This window comes from Stylophora pistillata, chromosome 14 (genome assembly GCF_964205215.1).
Source record: "Stylophora pistillata chromosome 14, jaStyPist1.2, whole genome shotgun sequence".
Lineage (NCBI taxonomy): Eukaryota > Metazoa > Cnidaria > Anthozoa > Scleractinia > Pocilloporidae > Stylophora > Stylophora pistillata.
Window position 1 is genome coordinate 4941730 of NC_142532.1, and position 20649 is coordinate 4962378.

The 20649-nt window shown below is 38.0% G+C and overlaps 3 protein-coding genes and 1 pseudogene across 4 annotated transcripts; 3 read left to right on the plus strand and 1 right to left on the minus strand.

The window, feature by feature from the left end:
• Window positions 1-311: 311 nt before the first annotated feature.
• Window positions 312-12227, minus strand: LOC111327594 (regucalcin). 2 transcript variants are annotated; one of them, XM_088745889.1, is made up of 13 exons: window positions 11606-12227; window positions 10746-10782; window positions 9551-9621; window positions 8575-8608; window positions 7822-7865; window positions 7661-7679; window positions 7075-7130; window positions 6417-6461; window positions 5827-5897; window positions 4597-4681; window positions 2205-2270; window positions 1796-1917; window positions 312-834 (listed from the first exon to the last, which is right to left on the minus strand). In XM_088745889.1, exons 1-13 carry the CDS (start codon window positions 11753-11755, stop codon window positions 726-728), a joined length of 909 nt encoding a protein of 302 aa, XP_088602015.1. In that variant the 5' UTR covers window positions 11756-12227; the 3' UTR covers window positions 312-725. The 2 variants fall into 2 exon arrangements, with proteins under 2 accessions (XP_088602015.1, XP_088602016.1); XM_088745890.1 differs by having other exon boundaries at window positions 8575-8639; window positions 11606-11745.
• Window positions 12228-12848: 621 nt separating this feature from the next.
• LOC111327586 (histamine H2 receptor-like) lies at window positions 12849-14743 on the plus strand. The gene has a single exon (XM_022931808.2). It carries the CDS (start codon window positions 13278-13280, stop codon window positions 14211-14213), a length of 936 nt encoding a protein of 311 aa, XP_022787543.2. The 5' UTR covers window positions 12849-13277; the 3' UTR covers window positions 14214-14743.
• A 1886-nt stretch (window positions 14744-16629) lies between these two features.
• Window positions 16630-18058, plus strand: LOC111327587 (trace amine-associated receptor 7e-like; annotated as a pseudogene).
• Window positions 18059-18080: 22 nt separating this feature from the next.
• Window positions 18081-19076, plus strand: LOC148716191 (uncharacterized). The gene is given in 3 exon segments (XM_088745894.1): window positions 18081-18426; window positions 18429-18446; window positions 18449-19076. Coding segments are annotated over 3 exon segments (534 nt in total). The 5' UTR covers window positions 18081-18380; the 3' UTR covers window positions 18919-19076.
• Window positions 19077-20649: the final 1573 nt, after the last annotated feature.

The window sequence follows — 20649 nt, forward strand, 5'->3', positions numbered from 1 at the left end:
CTCTGTCGACATACTTAACAAACAAACCATGCACCACATTCAATTTTTGAAGGAGTAATAATAAAATTGTCCCACGTTTTAACTCGCAGTTTCTTAAAAGCTCCATTAGCTATAGAGGCGCTATACTCTGGAACGCTGTCTCGAAACATTTCACAGACCAGTTTTCAGTTTTTTTATCGCAAAGTGAAGAAGGACTCTTATTTTAAGGATCTCGATTTTAGCGCACAGTCAGTCCAGTCACTACCAAGATTTTAAATGCTTTTAACTATTTTTATGTTTTAAACGCTGTAGTCAATTTACTTAGAGATAAATAATGTAAATCATTTTTATTATTCTTACTGTATATTTTGTAGAGTGATTTTAAGGGACACTATTCTTACTGTTATTGTAATCATATTCACACGACCCCACAAGCCCCCAGCTTTAAACCTCGTGTTTAAATAAAGGATATGATCGATTGATTGATTGATTGGTAGTAAAATACATGCGACTTGACCTCATAACAGCTTTCCTCGCCTTGGCCAGTTTCTTTTTTTTTTTTTTGAGCCATTGAAATTCGGTGAGGCTTGTGAATAAATTCAAAATATTTCTTTCGTAACTAGCAATGTCAGTCTTATCAAAAAAATGTTGCTTAAAACTTTCAACCCATTCAAAAGGTTTCAGGGACTTGTAAAAACCCTAATTATGCTCATTTTCATATGCACAGTACGATAACTTTCATCTATCTAACCATGGAAAGCAACCGCTGGCGAGCCTTTGGTGCCTAGATTTTTCACTCGCAAAATCGAACCTGCCAAGGGCTGTTCTTGTTTTTCTTTTGGAGACAAGCGAGCACTACAAAATTAAAAAGATAATAAAAATTAAAAACAAACTAACAAACAAAAAAACAGATAGTTAAAGTGCACCTAAACCCAAAAACTTTTTTTCGCTTAACGAAATAAGCGTATTTTTTGGAGTGTTTCTGTGCAAACATTTTTTTATTTGCTCAAGTCTTCAATTTTCTGTGCCCTGTCAAAATACGGAAAATCGGCCACCATCTTGCCCCACGACCGAGTTTAAAGAGGAATGGCTCTGGGGGGGTAATGTGACGTCAAATCGAGAACACGAAAGTCTGCATTTCACCCATTTTCACTTGTTTGGGAAGGTTGTAGTCGATATTGTCCGAAAATATGCCGACTAAGTGTGTTGCGGAAGGATGTAGCAACGTGCAAAATTTGCAAGAGGGTATCGCGCTTCATACATTCCTCATACAACACACCTAGTCGGCATATTTCGGACAATATCGACGACAACCTTCCCAAACAAGTGAAAATGTGTGAAATGCAGACTTTCGTGTTCTCGACTTGACGTCACATTACCCGCTAGAGCCATTCCTCTTTAAACTCGGTCGTGGGGCAAGATGGCAGCCGCTTTTCCGTATTTTGACTGGGCACAGAAAATTAAAGATTGGAGCATATTAAAAACTTTTTGCACAGAAATACCCCAAAAAATAAGCTTATTTCGTTAAGCGAAAAAAATATTTGGGGTTCAGGTGCACTTTAAGAAGAAAAAGACCCTTGTCCCTTCCTCTCCCCTGCTGGTACATTTTTTACCCCCGTCCGACTTATGCCTTCATGTGAATTTCGCTCTGTTCACACTTCTTCCACTTAGCTAAAAGGAAATTTCAAATAATGCTGCGTAATCTCAAGAGAGATTTTCACAGTGGTTCCTGCCTCCCTTTCTCTTTCTATTTTATAACTCCAAACCTCAGCGCAAATTCTAAACAACGCTGTAAAGCATTCAACGATGAACTTACCTTTCACTAGTTACTATCAGTTCATCAAAGTTGGTGCCGGCCCAACAGCAAGAAGTAACTTTAGCTACTGGAAGATCTACATGGGTCAAGTATTCTCCACTACAAGGATTAAACTTTACAACCTGAAAAAAATGATATAACGTTGTTGAAACCAATGTCAGGAGAACATAAAGCAATTTTTCAGATTATGCCAAAAAAAAAAAAAAAAAAAAAAGATTGATCGAAAAAGTGGCCCATCTGGTACTTCTCCTCTGGTAGCTGAGGGGGGAGTTAAAATCATCGGATCTTGGGAGTAGAGTAGTTACTCTCCCAGCTATATGTTTAGTGTTTTAGGCCTCATTTGGGACGCTACGTCACCTTCAGTCGTCTTACTAATAAAGAACATTTATATTTTCATATGAACACTCGCCCTCCATCCGTTGTACATAGCAACCCATAACATTCCATCTTCATCAATGGTCATTCCGTCTGGAACCTGAAACGAAAACACGGTTTTATCAGTGACATCTGCATGCAAGTCGAGTGGCAGCCACACTGCCAATATCTATCCTGGTTTCGACGGCACCAGGAAGTTACTAGAAGCATCGCTTGGACTCCCAGATAAAATGCAAGTCTATCGTAGGTAATGAATAAAGGCTGAAAGTTTCCAAAGAAACTGTGGTGCTCCGTCGGTGGGTGTAAGAAAGTAATTGGTTATATCAACTAAGGCCCTGTTTACAAGCAAGGAGGGTAATCCTTGTGCTAGGGTTACCCCAGCAGGCGGGTCAAAGATAGCCAGGGTTTACCAGCAAAGTTTCACAGGTAGGGTTACACTGCCACCCGGGACAACTTACCTATGCTTGGTAACCGCACGCATTGTTATCAATGTTCAAGGGTCTGGAAATAAGTAAAAAGTTGTCCCGGGTTGGCGAGTTATCCCCAGCAGAGCGTTTACGATACAGCTAGGGTTACCCTGGCGCTAGGGTAACCCTAGCACTCAGCTAAGGTTACCCTAGTGCTAGGGTAACCCTAGCTGCCTTGTAAACACGTCCATGAAAAAAAGAAGAAATGTGGGAGCGTTAGGGTAACCCTCCTGCCAGGGTAACCCTAGCACTAGGGTTACCCTACCTGCTTGTAAACAGGGCCTAAGTTGAAATAGTGAATTGGCCACCGTAACGAATAAAAAAGCTGACGTTTCGACCGTTAGCCCTTCGTCAGAGCGAATGGAGTAATTGTGGGCTGTATGTGGTTTTATATGCAGAAAGCGGAGCTACGCCATTGGTGGGAACATGGCAACGAGAAAAACACGAATAAATTAGTGGAATGAAAAGCGTTTGTTTATACCTGTGGGATTAAGAGTGCCGATTTGAAAGATTAACTTTTGTTCAAGAGTTTTGCGGCTTTCTGTGTTGCCTACATGTAAGGAAAGACCGCAGATAGCCATATGTTGTTTAGAATGATTAAGTAAATTAAAGTGTCTAGCGACTGGTTTAGATGCGTCCTTGTCATTCCTTTTCACGTCGCGAAGGTGTTCTCGGAATCGGTCACCTAGTCGTCTTCCTGTTTCGCCGATGTATAACTTTTGTTCAAGAGTTTTGCGGCTTTCTGTGTTGCCTACATGTAAGGAAAGACCGCAGATAGCCATATGTTGTTTAGAATGATTAAGTAAATTAAAGTGTCTAGCGACTGGTTTAGATGCGTCCTTGTCATTCCTTTCCACGTCGCGAAGGTGTTCTCGGAATCGGTCACCTAGTCGTCTTCCTGTTTCGCCGATGTATAACTTTTTGCAATAAGTGCAAGTTATGCAATAGATAACGTTGGCGGAGGTGCACTTGAAGTGATCGGTGATCTTAAAGGATCGCTTGGATCCCGATATTTTCTCAGCGTTGTGAATGAAGGGACAAGTTTTGCATGGTGCGCGAGCGAATTTAAAAGTGCCGGGTTGGTCATTAGTTTGGAATGAACTTCTGACCAAAAAATTGCCTATGTTTTGGTCGCGTTTGAATGAAATAAGTGGAGGTTGCGAAAAGATAGTGCCAGTCTCTGGATCGTTTTGAAGTAATTTTAAGTTTTTAATAATAATGGATTTAACTGAGTGGTTGTGAGGGTGAAACGTGAGAGTGAATGGAATGCGGTCGGAATTTTCCTTCTGTGACGTTTGTAGTGGGTAATCCCTCGACATTTTGTCGGGTTTCCCAACAAAGCCCTCCATGCATTTCTACTCCTGTGCGGCAGTTTCCAATTGGTGTAAGATTCTATCAGGAATTCTACTAGTTTCACTTTTCTCGAGCTGTGTTTGGTCTAGAAAACCCAAACCACTCAAAAAATATATTTTATGATAGTATCTGGAAGTTTCGCACCTTTGCAAGTTCACCCCTTCTTCGACGAGTTCGCCCATCCATACAACAAGTTCGCTCCCACCTTCATCAGTTCGCTCCAAATTCTTTCGACTTCTTCCTTTAGGGCAAATATATTCCCTTTTTGACGAAATCATAAACCATTTTGAAACTGAGAGTCGCAAAATCCGCGATACGAATTGATTCTTCGGGGGAGAACCGGCAGAGGACGAACTTGTAATGAAGCGAACTTTTAATGGTTTAACTTCCAAAAACATTTTTGATAACCAGAGTAACAGCTATTTGTGAACTGCGCAGTATAAATAACGCCAATTGAGCTACGCTTAACGCATGCGTGTGCAGGTAACTGAGGTGTTTCCAAAATGGCGTCGTCCATAGTCGAATTTTCCGCAAACTGGAAGATAGCATCGAAAAGATTAAGTAACTCTCTGGAGTCTCAAATCAAGGCCTGAGCTAACGACTTACCCCAAGGGAATGGTCGACAACTATGACATTTCTCCTATTAGATATCGTGCCGCTTGATTCGTCATAATCGAAGGCGTCGATTTTGCTATTGGATCATAAAAGCACAGTTGCAATATTTGACACTGCCGTAATAATATTTGGATTTATTACAACTGCACTAAGGAGGGTACAAAAAGGCGCGAATCCAGTACCAATGTCGCGCGACATTCGGACAGTTGGTTAGTTTGTAAAGTAAAAAAGCCTGTTTAACCGGTCAGCTGTGCGCGCGACGCTTCTATCAGCTTCACCGTTCCCACTTTATGGGAAACGCTCATAAAATAAACAGCTGAGCCCAGTTGTTAGAAGGCAGATTAGCGTTAACCCAGGGTTAAATTTAAATTCGGGTCTTTTTATTCCTATGTTCAAAGTCGTTTTTGAGATAAATTCCTCTATTCTTTTTAGAGCATACAGTCATTAAATTGTAACCAAAGAGAATCAAACTGAGTTTTCTTTAAAAGCTCAGTAAAGATCTGAAACCAGATTTCACACCAACCCTGAGTTATCTTGACCCAGCTTTAAACAACCCGGCCCTGGAATATAACTATTAGTTATTTTATTTAATTAATTAATTAATTAATTTATTTATTTATTTATTTATTTATTTATAAGCTTCGTCAAAAACAATTTGGCAGGAGAGATCTCACAGAGCTAACGTTCCATTAACGAGACTCCTACACAATCAAACAAAAAACAAACAAACAAACAAACAAAAAATTACAAATTACAGTTACAAATTAGAATCGAGTGGTAGGAATTATGTGATTAGAAATAGTTTATTAGCAACAGAGTTTGGCTAGTAATGCTGTTAGTGGTCTGCTCATATGACATTTTATGCAGACACTTTTGAAAGTTTGTGGAAATGCAGGATCATACACAGTTGAAGTTAAATCTAAGTAATATTTCTTCAAATTAGTTTATTAGACATATTGGTGTGTAGTATCGCTTAACATTTTTAACTCGTTCTTTGCACAACTCGTAAAAATACAGTACAAGCGATACCATATACCAGAACGTCTAATAAGATATGTTGATCTCGGGGTGACCTTTTATCTACGTCTGCGGTCGAATAATCCAAGGTCATCTCTAACGTGAAACTTGAAATAATACTGATCCTCTTGGACGAAAAGCTAACCCATCGCGTTTTACCCCAAGAATTTCTTCCGGTTTTTCTAGCAGTTCACTGGTACCTACTTTTCAAAGCTGTCAACGTGATAAAGCGTCCTCTTGTCTGAAGTCCAGGCGATACCGTTGGATATCGAGAGCTAAAACAAAATTGGTTAATACAAGAAGGCCATAGGTTAAACAGTAGATAAATCTAACACGACAAAAGAGTAAAATGGAACTAAAATCTCATTTTAACAACTTCCAGAAAGATACAAAATATCCGCTACAAGTCTCGTTTTTGAGCTGCAAACCGTCCCTTAAAGAATCTTTCTCTTTCTCGTTCCTCTCGCAACACGTTTAAAGTCCACAGAAATGTTAAAACTCTTAAATTGTTTTCATTCATTTAAATCTCAAAAGAGATTGTTTTCATTCATTTAAATCTCAAAAGAGATTCAAGCCTTTCCATCACGTGTGGGGAAATTCATGCTTTTTCGCACGCGTAATTAGGTCTGTAAAACATCAAAATTAACTAGATATTTGCTTTATGTATCGAAAAACTAATCAGTTAATTCCATATTGTCCAATTACATGTGACAGTTTTGTAATACTCTTACTGTGACAGTAATCCAGTAGTAAATTTGCGTAAAGCCATATGTAACTGCATTTAACCGACTAACCTTATCAACCAAACTTCGTACGGCCATATTGCAATCTAACGAGTACTGAAAGTCAATCGAATACAGTATGTTAACACAAGAGTGAAACGGGGTAGCAACGAGGAGTCATCGACGGGAAAGGTCTCATTTATAAACTGCAGGGAGAGATATGTAGAGTTGTAGTTAGAGATGTAGAGAGAAAATAAGGTGTGGCTACAGCTTTGCTGACCCCTCAGAGATGCAATTCTTTAACAATGAGCAAGGGCTCATACAAAACCACCAGCTTTAGGCTTCAGAAAAACGGCCGAGTAATCTTTACAGCACATATCCTATTCAATACCTGATAATTTTTTTAGCAGGTCCTCCTTGCCACTTGAATACGAGCCCGCTGATACCAAAGGTAGAAAAGCGGTACAGGCCTTGTCAAAACAGGCGGGCGGAAATTCGTGGCTGGGAATCCTCCTTTTCTTTCTAAAAAATCTTAGCTACCCACCTACTCACCCTAAATATCGCTAATTTTACTTTCTCTCTTATCGCACTAGCACAGCCGCCATTTTTCCCTCTCTGGGCCACTTTTTAAGGAAAAATAAAATGTTCTTAAATATAGAGCTACACTGCACGCGCGGCGCAAGCAATGACAGCTCCGCTATCATATCACAATAATCAAGTAACATAGTACCAGGGATCCTTGATGTGGTTTTACACACACTGGCTTTTCTTCTGGACCCATGGTACCTGTTTAAGATAAGACGAATCAAATTCTGATTTCTTTCTTTCTTCCTTCAAGGCTAAAGGCTCCTAATGCAGCTGCTAGCAGAAGCCTATTGCAGTTTCTATAGTGTGATTATAAATAAACTGTTGAGCCTCTCCCCAGTACTGAACTTGGGCAACTGAAGGAAGATTTTTGGCAGATGTATTGAGGTGACCATTTTGGGGAAGTAGAGGCGAAAACACTATTATTGCAAAACATATGGTTACACAACTACATAAGAACAGAGAAACCAGTGGTTTTATGACATTCAAAGGAGGAAAAAAAACCAGCAATTTCACAAAAGAGAAGAAGTCCAAAACAGTTTGTAAAACCTTCAGTTTTTCCAATGAAGACAAATTATTGCATGACTCTCTACTTTATCAAAGTTCTCATCTTAGCCTTTTGGCTATGAATGAATACAACACAATCAAATAAGCCAGAACTGGACCATGAAATCTGAAATCCGCTAAGATCCTGGAAATAAGTTACAAAAAGTATCTTCTATGTTATTTACCTGCCCAAAATCGCCCAGCCTGAAAAAAAAAAGAATTTAAATTTGATGTTGACAATTTTATTTTCAAAATCAGACACAAAACAATAGCTTATTTATTTTCACAAATTTCATTCAGTTTATGTCATGGCCATGTCTGTATTTTGTGTAGTGAAAATACTTACTGGATCACACTTTCCATCATTGAAACGATTTTCTGGCTTGTCCTCTAAATGCAAATTTAAAGTGGTAAAAATTGTGTTTTAGAATCTGAATGTTTTGATTTTTAAAACAGTACCTTTTTTACTATATATATTTTAGTATAGATTATAAAATTATGTACTGTAATATCTAATATTAGTGAAGTTAACTAAAAGAAAAAATGAATTACAAAATACAAACTTTTTTTTTAATCATAGCCACACAAAGAACACTACTAAAAATACTTAGAATACCTACATTTAGGATACTTTACAGAATTCTCTAAATAAACCCTACATTACATTACAATACAATACAACCCCACTTAGTAAGCCTATTACAGGCTCGCTAGAAGTTTGACACTGAAATAAAGTTACTATTATTATAATTACAGTTATTGTGATACAATTAATATTTAGGCAAACAAGACACATATTTACAGACACATTATTTAAAAAAAAAAAGAGAGTTTATTCACAAAATATTAACAGTTATGAAAGACAAAAGGCTACATTATGTGTGAGATAGGTAAGAGTAATTGCTTGAAACGAAGAAACCAATTTAAGTAATTAGCATTTAGTAAATTTGATTTTCAGCAGATTAATTTCAGGATGAGGAAAGTAGGATACAGCCAAAATACAAGTGGTTAAAAAATTTTTTTAAAAACCCAAATGTTTTAATTTTACAAAAAAGGATTACAAAATACAAACTTGAGGCACCTCTGAAGCAATACTCACCATCTACTGAAGCTACCACTTCTTTTTGTCCTGTCTGGTGAAAAGTGGTTGAAATGGATGTTTGTCTATTAAACATATTTATCACAATAGTTAATAGCATACATTAATAAAGTACTGATTTCTTAGACAGTAAACAAAGGGTTTGAGAAACAGATGAATAAAGGTTGATAGTTTCTAAAGAAACTGTTTGGTGCTGCGTCAGTGGGGGTAACGAAATAATTTGAATATATCACCAAAGTTGAAATGGTAAATTGGCCACCGTTACCGTTATACAAGCTGACATTTCAAGCATTAGCCCTATGTCGGAGTGAAGCCGGTTTAATAAACAGGCTTCAAATACCATCCGGCCAAATAATATGCATAAAAGGGGGTAAGTTTCTAAAGCTGCGGCTCTGCGTCTGCAGAGGTATTACAAGATAATTTGGTTTTATCAACTGAGTTACATGTAATTATGTAGGGAAGCAGGGATGGTGCAGTGGTGAGAGCACTCGCCTCCCACCAATGTGGCCCAGGTTTGATTCCTGGACCTGGCATCACTTGTGGGTTGAGTTTGTTGTTGGTTCTCATCCTTGCTCTAAGGGTTTTTCTCTGGGTCCTCTGGTTTCCTCCCTCCGTAAAAACCAACATTCCAAATTCCAATTTGATCTGGAGTCAAGTGTTATTAACATGAGCCATTGGTTCGAAAGACTGGGCAACCACTTCCTAAATTAATTATTTATATTTATTCATCCATTATTATTTAAATTAGATCCTATGAAGAGTTTCAAAAGCAGACATTTTTAAGCTTTAGCCCTTCCCAGGGTGCATTGTTCATGAATTTCCTGAAGCCAGTTTTGAATCACTTCAGGATTCCAGTTCACTTTTAGCTGTGATCCAAAGAGCATTAAGACAGTACTATAGATCATTTGTTTATGAGTGCCACCAGGGGCATTTACATGTAACTTAATACACTTATTCATAGATTCATGGTGCTAACCTCAAGATCAAGAAAGGTAAAATTCCTATTGACTGCCACCAACAAGGAACCACCTCTTTTCCTGGGCACAGCTTACATGTAAGTAGAGAGAAATTGACAACCTTAACCCTTTACAACCTCACATCAGAATCTATAATCTCCATACTCATCTGTAAACATTTTCAACATGTTTCCTGTGGTACAGACCGGAAGAATTTGTTGAGCAATCAAAAGCTTCTTACGTTGGTGTGCATCTCTTTTACTCTCATCATGAACATGATCTTAACGAATTTTTCAGCAGTGTTACTGGAAATGACATGTTGGTTACTCTCATGGTTTAAAAAGGGTTAAAAAAAAATTACTTATAACCATTTAACTTGCAGAAGTGATTAACATGCGGGGATGTAATGAGTCATTTTTGGCTTGTAAGACTGTTCCATACCTCGTAAGTATAGTGTGGGATTATATTCCAAGAAAAAATAAATATTCCAAGAAAAGTCTGTAAACCAGGGCTTACTGGCTTAAAGGGAGCTGTACGCCTGACATGTAACTTCTTTCTTTAATAGATACGACTGTTCTGTTTACAAGTTTTGCAATTTGGAAGGTATTTTAAGCCCTTTTATATAATTCTGATATATTGTACTGAAAAGTGTAAGACCGCTATGGGTAATCATTGATTTTGCAGGAGAAACCCTTAAAAGTTAAAAAAATGTATTTTTGTGAACAGGTTTGTTAATTAGAGCCTATTTTAGTCAATTACATGTATTTCTGAGAAATTTTTGTGAGACCTTTTTTTTTTGGGCCTATGTTACACAAATGTACCCCTGAAGCTTGCTACAGGTCTAATAATAATAATATTTATAATATCATTATTATTATTTTGTTCTCCTTCATCAATTTGTTCCAATACACTATTTAAAATATATGCTAATTCATTCTAATCATCTAATATAATTGGGTAGGAGACATTAATTTCCCGCACACGAGATTACTGTGTGATGGATGTCCTCCCCTGGGGGGGTGGGATGGGTGGGTGGGATGAGTGGGGGGTGGGTGGGTGTTTTAGAGGGCCACTAGGGAGAATACTTTAAAGTAATTGGTGTCAACCTCTTAAAATAAAGGTTATTATTATTATTATTATTAATTGGATAATGAATTGACAATGAAAGGAGAAATTACATTTTAATCACCACTGAGATATAGCTTTTGCACTTACCTGCACCAACTGGTCCATGAAAATTATATTTTACATCCTACAGATAGAACACATCAGAGAGTCATTAGGTATCAATCAATTGGAGCTTCAACATCCCCCCTTCCAGGTAACCCCCCACCCCCCCTGGATTTGACCTTTAAAAGACTGGCTCGTTCAAATTCCCGCCCTCCTCGGCCATAATTGCTTCAAATTCCCCAACTGAATGTTACATACATTATAGTTTTTGGAACTGCTGATCGCTGTTCACTGTTTGGTTTTTCTCTTATGTGAAAATTGTATTTCTTGGCCATTGTCTCACGAAAGCAGAGTCTTTACCTTTAACTCTTCCATTAAAACACGTGTATTAATCTGGAGAGACTTGACACTTCCGGTTCAAATATCAACCCCAGCAAGCCTAGATTCAAATTCTCCCTTGCACAAAATAGTTATACAGAGGAACATTACAGACTTTTTGAAGCCCTAGAAGACCTCAGCAAGGAACAAAATCGGTGCTGGGAGTAAAATGACGGACAACAAAGATCTAGGCCATATTTTTCACAAAGCGTGACCTACACCGCTTCAGTGCACTCTGAACTTAAGATAGGATCGGAATCTTCACAAACGAAGTGTCGAACAGAGAATCGGCAGTTTTGGATAAAACGAAAATCTTTCCAAATGCGTTAACGGAGCAACTTCAGAATACCCGTCCACATCATGTACATGTGTCGGGAGGCTTTGAAGAATGAGGCATAACACAATAGACGCTATTCTTATTTAATGACATGTAAATGAGTGGCCGGGTATTCTGAAGTTTAGCCGTCATGGAGGTATTCTGAAGTTTAGCCGTCATAAACATAGCAACGCACAATTATTTGTCTTACCTTTCCCGTTATGATATCAAGCAGATGAACGTTATGCCCCAAAATATCCACCCAGATGAGTTTTTCTGTCGTCCCGTCCCAGTGGGGGCCCTCTCCAAGCTGTGAGCAATTCTCTTTCACCACAGAAACATCGAAAATGGAGGCCGCCATCTTGTTGTCACGTCTTTATTATCTGTACTCTATTGCATGACAAAGGGTAAGTCACGAGACCGGCTTGACAACGTGACGATCAATAATTGGCCGGCTGCGCCCCAACTGCACGCCAAAGAAACAATCGCTGTCACGCAACATACGCAAATGACAGAGGTGAAACGTCAACGGGCAGTGAAATCTGCTAGGGAAACGTGTAGGGAAAAGCAAAGGAGGATAACTCGAGACGTTTTGAACACGGGTACCCTGTTTATGTACCACTTTGTACTGAGCTTTATCAAAATAGTTATACGCTTCTAAAACACATCGACTTCTTGACTTGAGTGGCTGTTTATAACTCCTGTAAGATGATTCGGTCAAATCACAACCTTCGCACCAGCGCACACGTTGACGTTATCCCCACGATCCTCTGGCCGAGGAAGGTCTGAGTACCTGACTACGCTCCAGACTTCTCAGTAACCAACGAACCGACGGATGGTACCCAAACAAACCTTTTGGAGGGGTGAGTGGGGTACTACATGGGCGAGCTCCTGTAACACACGACAAACTTTGAACCTGCAATGTACAAGATAAGAGATTTTCATTTGGTAAGTTCTTCAAATTTCCCCTGCCAAGATGAACAGTGACTTACTTTTTCATTCTTTAAATAAGTTCTTTTCATCGTCCCTAATTCGTATTTATTTCTTTAGACAAATTATTTTGTCTTCAGTTTGCTTGATTATTCCCTAATAATCTGAATCTCATGTGCAAATGTTCACCCAAAACTCAACGTGTCAACATCGCTGGCCCCTGATATGGTTTGGCCAAGAAAAGCGCACGCTAATCTACCAGTTTAATCTACCGGACCTGTGGGGCCCGTTTCTCGAAAGTCCCGGTAACTTAACGGGTCCGAAGCCATGTTTTAAAATCAAAATTGAAAGGATAGGGAAGCAGGTTCTGGCACCCAAAACAAGTCCTTTTTGTTTCTTTAGCTGATAGTTTTATTGCATTGTTTTTAAAACTTTTGAAATACCCATCTTAAAAGAAAACATAACAGCTTTACGGGTCCGTTAAGTTACCGGGACCTTCGAGAAACGGGCCACTGCTGCAGCTCCGGCTCAATTTTGATTAACCTGTCGTAGAAAACAGTCTTACCATAGCAACCGGCTTTAATCTTTTTAAGTTTTCCAGCAAATGGGGCGGCGCAGCCCAGTTTAAAAAATGCAATGTCGAAATTGCGTTTATGAAAAAGAAAAATTAAGTAAACAAATTGAAAGTTAATTTTAACTATTTGGTTCAAGTGAATTTATTTAACAGCAGGTGAAATTTTTACATGCTGACAGATCTGCATGATAAAAGTGATTAATTTTAATACTTGATATATGCGTAACTGCCAGTAAGGTTTGTCATCTTCGAACTCAAATTTTGATTTTAGTATTTCACTTAAAAATCGCAAAAGAGCATGGTACTCGCACAGCAATTATGAACTAAAACGACAGAAACTTTTCAAAATAGTGTACTGTAGATTTGCCAAAGCTTCAAGATGGAAGACAACGACTTCAAAATATCCAATAGTTCAACGCATGATCTAAATAATGATAAAGATGGAAATTTACCTGGTCCTTCGACTATCATTTTGATGAACTGCTTTCTTAATATTCCACTAATACTGATATCGATTCTGGGAAACTCTTTGGTCTTAGCAGCCGTACACAAAGCTCCTTCGCTTCGCTCACCTTCAATAACCTTGCTGTGTGGTCTCGCTGTCTCCGACCTTTTCGTGGGTTTAATAGTCCAACCGATTTATATCACCAAAGAGCTCACTTCAGCACATTTTATACCCGGAGTGACAAAAATTTTGGGTGTTACTTTCTGCGGGATTTCATTCGCTACAATGTCAGCGATTAGCTTGGACCGATTTTTGGCTTTGAAATATCACATGATTTACAATTCTCTGGTTACCACAGTGCGCGCTAAAGTCACTTTAATATTTATTTGGCTTGTAAACTTTTCAATATTCTCCGGCGTTGACGTATGGTATGCACCTGAACAATTTTATATCTCTTTTGGATTGATCGGCTTCTATATGGTGATATCCACCATGGGTTATGTGGGTGTTTATCGAATCGCTCGTCGTCACCAATTCGAGATCCACGCTCAGCAGCAAGCAATGGGTGTTCCAAAGTTGAAAATAACCTCAAACGTGGCGTTTTTAACTCGCACGGCCGTGAACACTTTCGTATTTTACATATGTACAGTTTTTTGCTATTTGCCGTGGAGCATCTATCGGCTTTTTTATTCAGATATCTTACTCATAAATACTAGTGATGGTTGGATTTTTACAGGGACTTTGGTGTTCGCCAACTCGGCCATAAATCCATTATTGTATTGCTGGCGTCTTCGGGAACTTCGAGGGGCGGTTTTGAAGTTATTGAGACAAATATCTTGTAATCATCGTGAACAAGGAGAAAGGATGTGAAACTTTGGCTTTCTCCTTAGAAAACTGACCTCTTGGTTCGATTCGAGGATGCACAATTTTTAAAGGTCGGACATGGACTCTCCCAAATTCATTCGTATATTTTTTACATGCATATGATTGCATCAGGTTGCAAAGTCTCGTTTGAGATGATTGTTCATAAAATATTACAAACTGTGCTGAATAAATTCATATGGAACAAGAGACATATAAGAGGGGTAAGTTTCACCCATTGAAGGAAAAACAAAAAAATTGCGTTTCTATATTTTTTTAAGTCAGTATGATAGCAAAAGAGCTGACCTGAGGATCTTCCTCATCTGTAGAATTTCTTTGCATTTAGAACGTAAATTTCAGTCTTTAATGGTACAAGTTGATATATCGGTCGCATACACCTTTGAAGCTTTCCTTTTTTATTTCAATTTAATACTTAATAAACGTTTATGAGAGAACCGGACGAAACTGAATATATCCTTAATTTTGCCAACTGCTCAACAAAACGCCAAATAAATAAATATGCCCAGTTTGGATGTTTATTATCACTGTTCCTGATGTTGTTGAGGTTCTTGTTTGGACAATACTTTTGGTCATAAAATAATTGAGGAGAATTTGCTACCTTTCTATAACATCAGTGAAATGGATAGATATTCTAATCTTCTCGGATAAGGACGAATAAATGGAGGACCCGTCTCCTGCAGGGTTAGGGGTAGGAGACGTTAATTTCCCACGCACGAGATTGCTGTGTGATGGATGTCCTCCCCTGGGGTGGGATGTGTGGGGGCAAAAGGTGAGGTCGTTACATGGACTAAAGCGGCTGCCAGAGGCGCCTGATAATGCTGACGTCTAATCTCAACCTTAGTAACTATAGTTTAAGTCGGATTGATAAGGTTCATTTACGTAAACTTGAATTGACTTCGTGCTGTGCAACTTTTAATTATCAACGCTATGACAGAGTCATTAAGTTTATGTTTTTAAAACCTTCGCCGAGTGCAATTTTCCGGCACCAAAGGATCATTTTCGTAAAAAAAATATAGACATTTGTCTTTGGTCAAAGTGCATACTTATGTTTACGCTCTGGCGTTGTTTCACAAAATCGTGTGTTATGATAATTTCTACCGCAACATTCGGAACAGAATTCGCATTCAAGCTCAGCCCTATGTTTATTATTTTCTATGCCAACGTCTCAGGTAGGGTTCCGTTGCATCTTTTGTAACTTTCGTTCTGGCAAATTTCAAACAGCATCAACAACTTAAACAAAACATTATATGTGGCCTCAAAGAAATTGAAGCCGGGAAAATTTTCAAAATGGCAAACTGTTTAAGATGTGCTCGCCTGTCACCTCAGTTCTGTTAAAATAGAAAGTTAATTTTTTTATGTCTGCTTGCACAGCTGCAAGTAAGTTTCGAATATCAACAATTATCAAGCGCCTGCATAATACATCTTTCGAACAGGACTCTTATTCTTAATAAATTTTCGTACTATTATCCAGAATGACCGTTCTTTGCTGATCATGAACAGCTCAATAAGAAAGACATATAAACTTTTAATGCTAAATGGTTATTTTAGTGTTTTATTACCCCTCCTAACGGTTTAAAAAGCCCGAATAAAGACATTGTATAAACGGGAAAGAATGACACGACATGTACAGTGTAGTACCAACTGTAGTACCAACGTGTAGTACCAACGGGAAAGAATGACACGACATGTACAGTGTAGTACCAACTGTTTCCTCTTTATGCATTTCATGATTAATAAATTTTATTATGCATACGCTATGTCTTTGAAATACCTCATTACAGCTTCCTTTAAAGAAATGTCTAGTCGACAACAATATATCGTAGAATTGTGCTCAGTAAGATTGAGAGCAATTATTCAGAGGTACATATTTGGCTTACTGAAGACATCCATCTTCATCTGAAATTTGCTGTTACTCAAGTTTATATGTCCATCCTAAGTGTTTCGATCCGTCATCTCATCTATTTGTTCAGAGCCTGATCGCTATGAAAATTAAATGCATGATTCAACATCGCCAACTCGTCAATCCCAAGTACCACTGCAATATTGGTAAACAGCCTGTCACTAGTGTCGTATGAAAAATTGTTATGAAAAGCTGTGAAGGCTAAAAAGTCCTACCTGTCTAAATACTAACCTTTTTTTTCGCCGAAATTTTTTAAAATGGATAACGATGACTGTTACCCGTGTGAAATTTCGAATCTAACGGATTTTAGACTTTAGGATGGTCACAGTTCACAAAAATCAATTTAACTTGATCACGAAAGCGGAAAAATGACCTTCCAAGTTGCTTTACAAAATTCCTTTAACTCATGCAGAAATTGACATTTTGTCGCCGGCACCATCATGATCATGAGTTGTTTATTAAAGCTGTACACCTGCTCGCTAAACTGAATAAAAACCCAACAAATTGGATCGGCAATACTGAACCCTTTCCAACTGTGATAAAAGAGGCGGACAGAAACTCAGAGAAGGCCAAATTTTATTGGTACAAGTTTGAATTTTCAACAAAGGTGTGACGGAAAGCTTAGTTTCCTAAGATGTCTAACGATTCAGTTTCTGATCAAGGTTTCGATGACGACGAAGTTCCAACCGGTCCATCAGCCTTCATCATTGTTAACTGCATTCTGAACGTTCCACTGCTGGTTTTATCCATTTTCGGTAATTCCATGGTCTTAGCAGCCGTTCTCAAGACACCTTCGCTTCGTTCGCCCTCCTTAATGTTTCTGTGTGGTCTCGCTGTTTCAGACCTTGTCGTGGGTTTGATAGTCCAACCGATCTACATAGCCAGAGAGCTTACATTTGTTGACATTTTTATCAGACTAACGAGAATTTTTGGGAATTCATTCTGTGGAATTTCTTTCGCTACCATGTCAGCAATAAGCGTGGATAGATTTTTGGCTTTACAGTTCCACATGACGTACAGCAACTTGGTCACTACATCGCCAGTGAAAATATGTTTGATAGTAATTTGGCTGATAAACTCCGGTCTTTACGTATGACATACACCGACGAATTTTCATTTAGCCTTAGTAACGATCGGTGTTTTTTTCTTAACGTCCACCATTTCGTACATTGGTATATATCGCATAGTTCGGCGACACAATGCTGAGATATACGCTCAAAAGCAAACATTGGAATATCCCAATAACCAAAGTATGCTCAGGTTAGCCATGTTAACTCGTACTGCCATGAACACGTTCGTTTTCTACATTGTTACAATTCTTTGTTATCTTCCATGGTTCGTTTATAGGGGTTTTTTTTGCGATAGTTTTCCCATTGGTGATCAAGAAACCTGGGTTTTTACAGTGACACTGGTGTTTGCAAACTCTGCCATTAATCCTTTCTTGTACTACTGGCGAATTCGCGACCTTCGGAAGGCTGTCATGAAGATATTAAGACAGAAAACTTCATGCAAATAAACGGAGAAGTCTGAATGCCGAAGAGCACCATTTGCAATGACAGATAAAAAAAAACAACAACAACAACGACAAGAACACTTTGTGCGTAGTATTGCCTCACAAGGCCACAGCAAGGCGCGATCATATCAAGCAATACAAACCAGTTTAAATTTGTGTGACGCACTTGCAGCCATTCGTGTCAACCAAAACAACAGGGAAAAGTTGTGGCCTAACTAACTCTTGTTTGTAATTGGAAAACAGTTAACAAGGGCACAACCCAGGGTAGTGTTTCAGGACCTTATCTGTTCAATATATTTCTTAACAATCTGGAATTTAAATTAGGGAACGAGACACTTGGTTTCAAATACGCAGATGACTGTACGATTATTGCTCCGGTATATTATGATTTATTAAAAACTAGATCATTGGATGATGCAATTCAAGACTTTTTATTGGCTTAGCCATTATGGTATATCAGCCAATATACCATAATCTACAAATATAGTAAGCGTGCGTGTCAGCTTAAAATTATAAGGGAGCTAAAAATTTGATAAAATTTAATAATTTAATTTAACGTTTTTAATTAAACAATTATTCCACTCGCGCTTGTTGGATATGAGATGATTATGGCCAACTCGGCGCTACGCGCCTCGTTGGCTATCTATCATCTCATATCCAACGCGTGCTTGTGGAAAATTGTTAAATAGATCACTCTGTAGACTTAATAAGTCAGTTTTTACAGTGGGCAGGCCAAAATAGAATGACTTCAAATTCTACTAAATGTAAAGAGTTTATTATGTATAAAAAGGTCACACTGGTGAGGCCTACAAAGTATTTTTGGCATACCTCAGACTAGTAGATTAACCATTCTAGGCCTCACGTTTCAGCCGAACTGCAAATTCAGTACTCACCTAAAAGAAAAGTTAGGTAAAGCTAATAAATGTTTATACGTTATCAGATGCCTCCGCAAAGAAGGATGTAGCCAAGCAGAAGTCGATATTTTATTTAATTCCATTGTCCTACCTAATATTACTAATGCTCTATCTGTGTACGGGGCCTCTGAGTCAGAGCTAACTATAGCCCAGCAGTTTTTAGATCGTTGTTTTAAACGTAGTTACATATCTAAGAAATTAGTGATATGTGACCTACTTAATGTGCAAGATCACAAAATTTGTAGCAAGGTTTCTACTATCCTTAGCCACCCTCTTAGAGCCTACCTCCCTGAAAACAAGATTACGAGATATAACCTAAGAAGAAAATCCCCTGTAATGCCCGCCATTCGCACGAACCGTTTTTAGAATACCTTTTTTAATAGAAAAGTTTTTAAGTATTTGTCTCTACGTATATATTTATCTTATTTAGAGATACACCCAAGTTCATTTACATCCTTTTTTTAATGTAACATAAGATATGTAATTTTATCTTTTGAACAATAAAGACACTATTATTATTATTATCATTATCATTATTATTATTATTATTATTATTATTATTATTATTATTATTATAGCCTCGACTTCGCGCAAGTCGGCCCGGTTCGCCCGAGTGGTCCGCCATATTTGCATTCGGTGTATACGGTGTCCCGATTCTATTTATTGTTTGTTTCGGACTACTTTAGAAAATGATAAGCATCTCACAATTATTTCATGATGGCGTTTGAAAAAACAAAGCTTTACCTCACAGAAATGTCTGAAAATTTGTGATCGGTGCATCGTGCAAACTTAAAAGAAAAATTTCATGTTTGATGAGAGAGTTTATCACCGTTCGAATTAGCGAATTATGCCTCGTAAAACCAAAGATAAAATTTTTTGAGTTCTTGCCGCGACACCACAAAAGATGGTAATTAAAAATCTCAAAATAAATTCACAATGGCGTCTCCGGCGCGAAACTGAAAGACCTTTCCTCTCAGAAATATCTATATAGGTTTGATTTGCACATCGTGGAAACTTTGAAGGAAAATTTATTTATTCGAAAAGAGAGTACTTTACCATTTCAATCAGCGATAAATGCTCAGAAGAGCCGCTAAGCGAGCAAGGTCCGAAATATGATACCATGAATTTACAGTGGCCCTATGGAACAGTAGAACGGTGGGACGATGGAACGGCAGAATGGCGGAAGAACCCACGACACGAAATGGCTTGTTGTTTGAAACAAAAGTCTCACAAAAGTGAAATTGCAATGAAGTAAGAAAATCATTTATAATTAAGTGGCAAATTCAAATTTAAAATTAAAAGAAGCACCATGCGTTGTTGGAGCCTAGAAAATTGACCAATAGGGAAACACTGAGTTTCTTGAGCTAGTCCCTATAAGTTATAACTATTATTACTGTTGTTGTCATCATTATTATTATTATTCAGTGTTATTATTATTATTATTATTATCATTGTTAGTATGATTATTTGTTACCATTGGTGGTTGAGAGTCAATTAGTCACTACCTTCTTGAATCATCTTTCGATTCCCTTGTGGAACAAGCTTTACTCATAAATATGTGGGATACAGCAGCAGTAGCCATATGCAATCTTAGCTGCCTATTTTTTAAGCATCTTGTTCAGTGTCTATCTAGATTTCGAGTCAGGCTGTGTGCGCACTTCAGTTGCATTGCATTGTTAAAGTGACAGAAATCGGTAGATTTTGACTGAACATTCCGTAAAAGTTAGGCCGTTTCCTTTTCCTTTCACTATAGGTAAATTTAATTTGATATATTATGAATGTGTAGAAGTACTTTCCGTACGTATTTTTTGCGTATTCTATCATTCTCGATAGAATTACACGTGTAATTTGAGACCGGTTTTCGAGAAGGTCAACTTCGTTGATGTGTACGTCGTAGTTTGAAGCCTTTCAATGATTTGTATGGCTATTTTGATCCTTTTTCAACAGCTCAGTCTGACCAAACGAGCTCAAACGCGCTCCAACGGCACAAATGTTTTATGCATTTTAAGTAATAGTGTTTGAGACCCTTTTATGGAGCGAAAAGGCCCGTTATTGCGTTTATTGTGTTGCGTTACATAGCGTTACTACTCATTCATT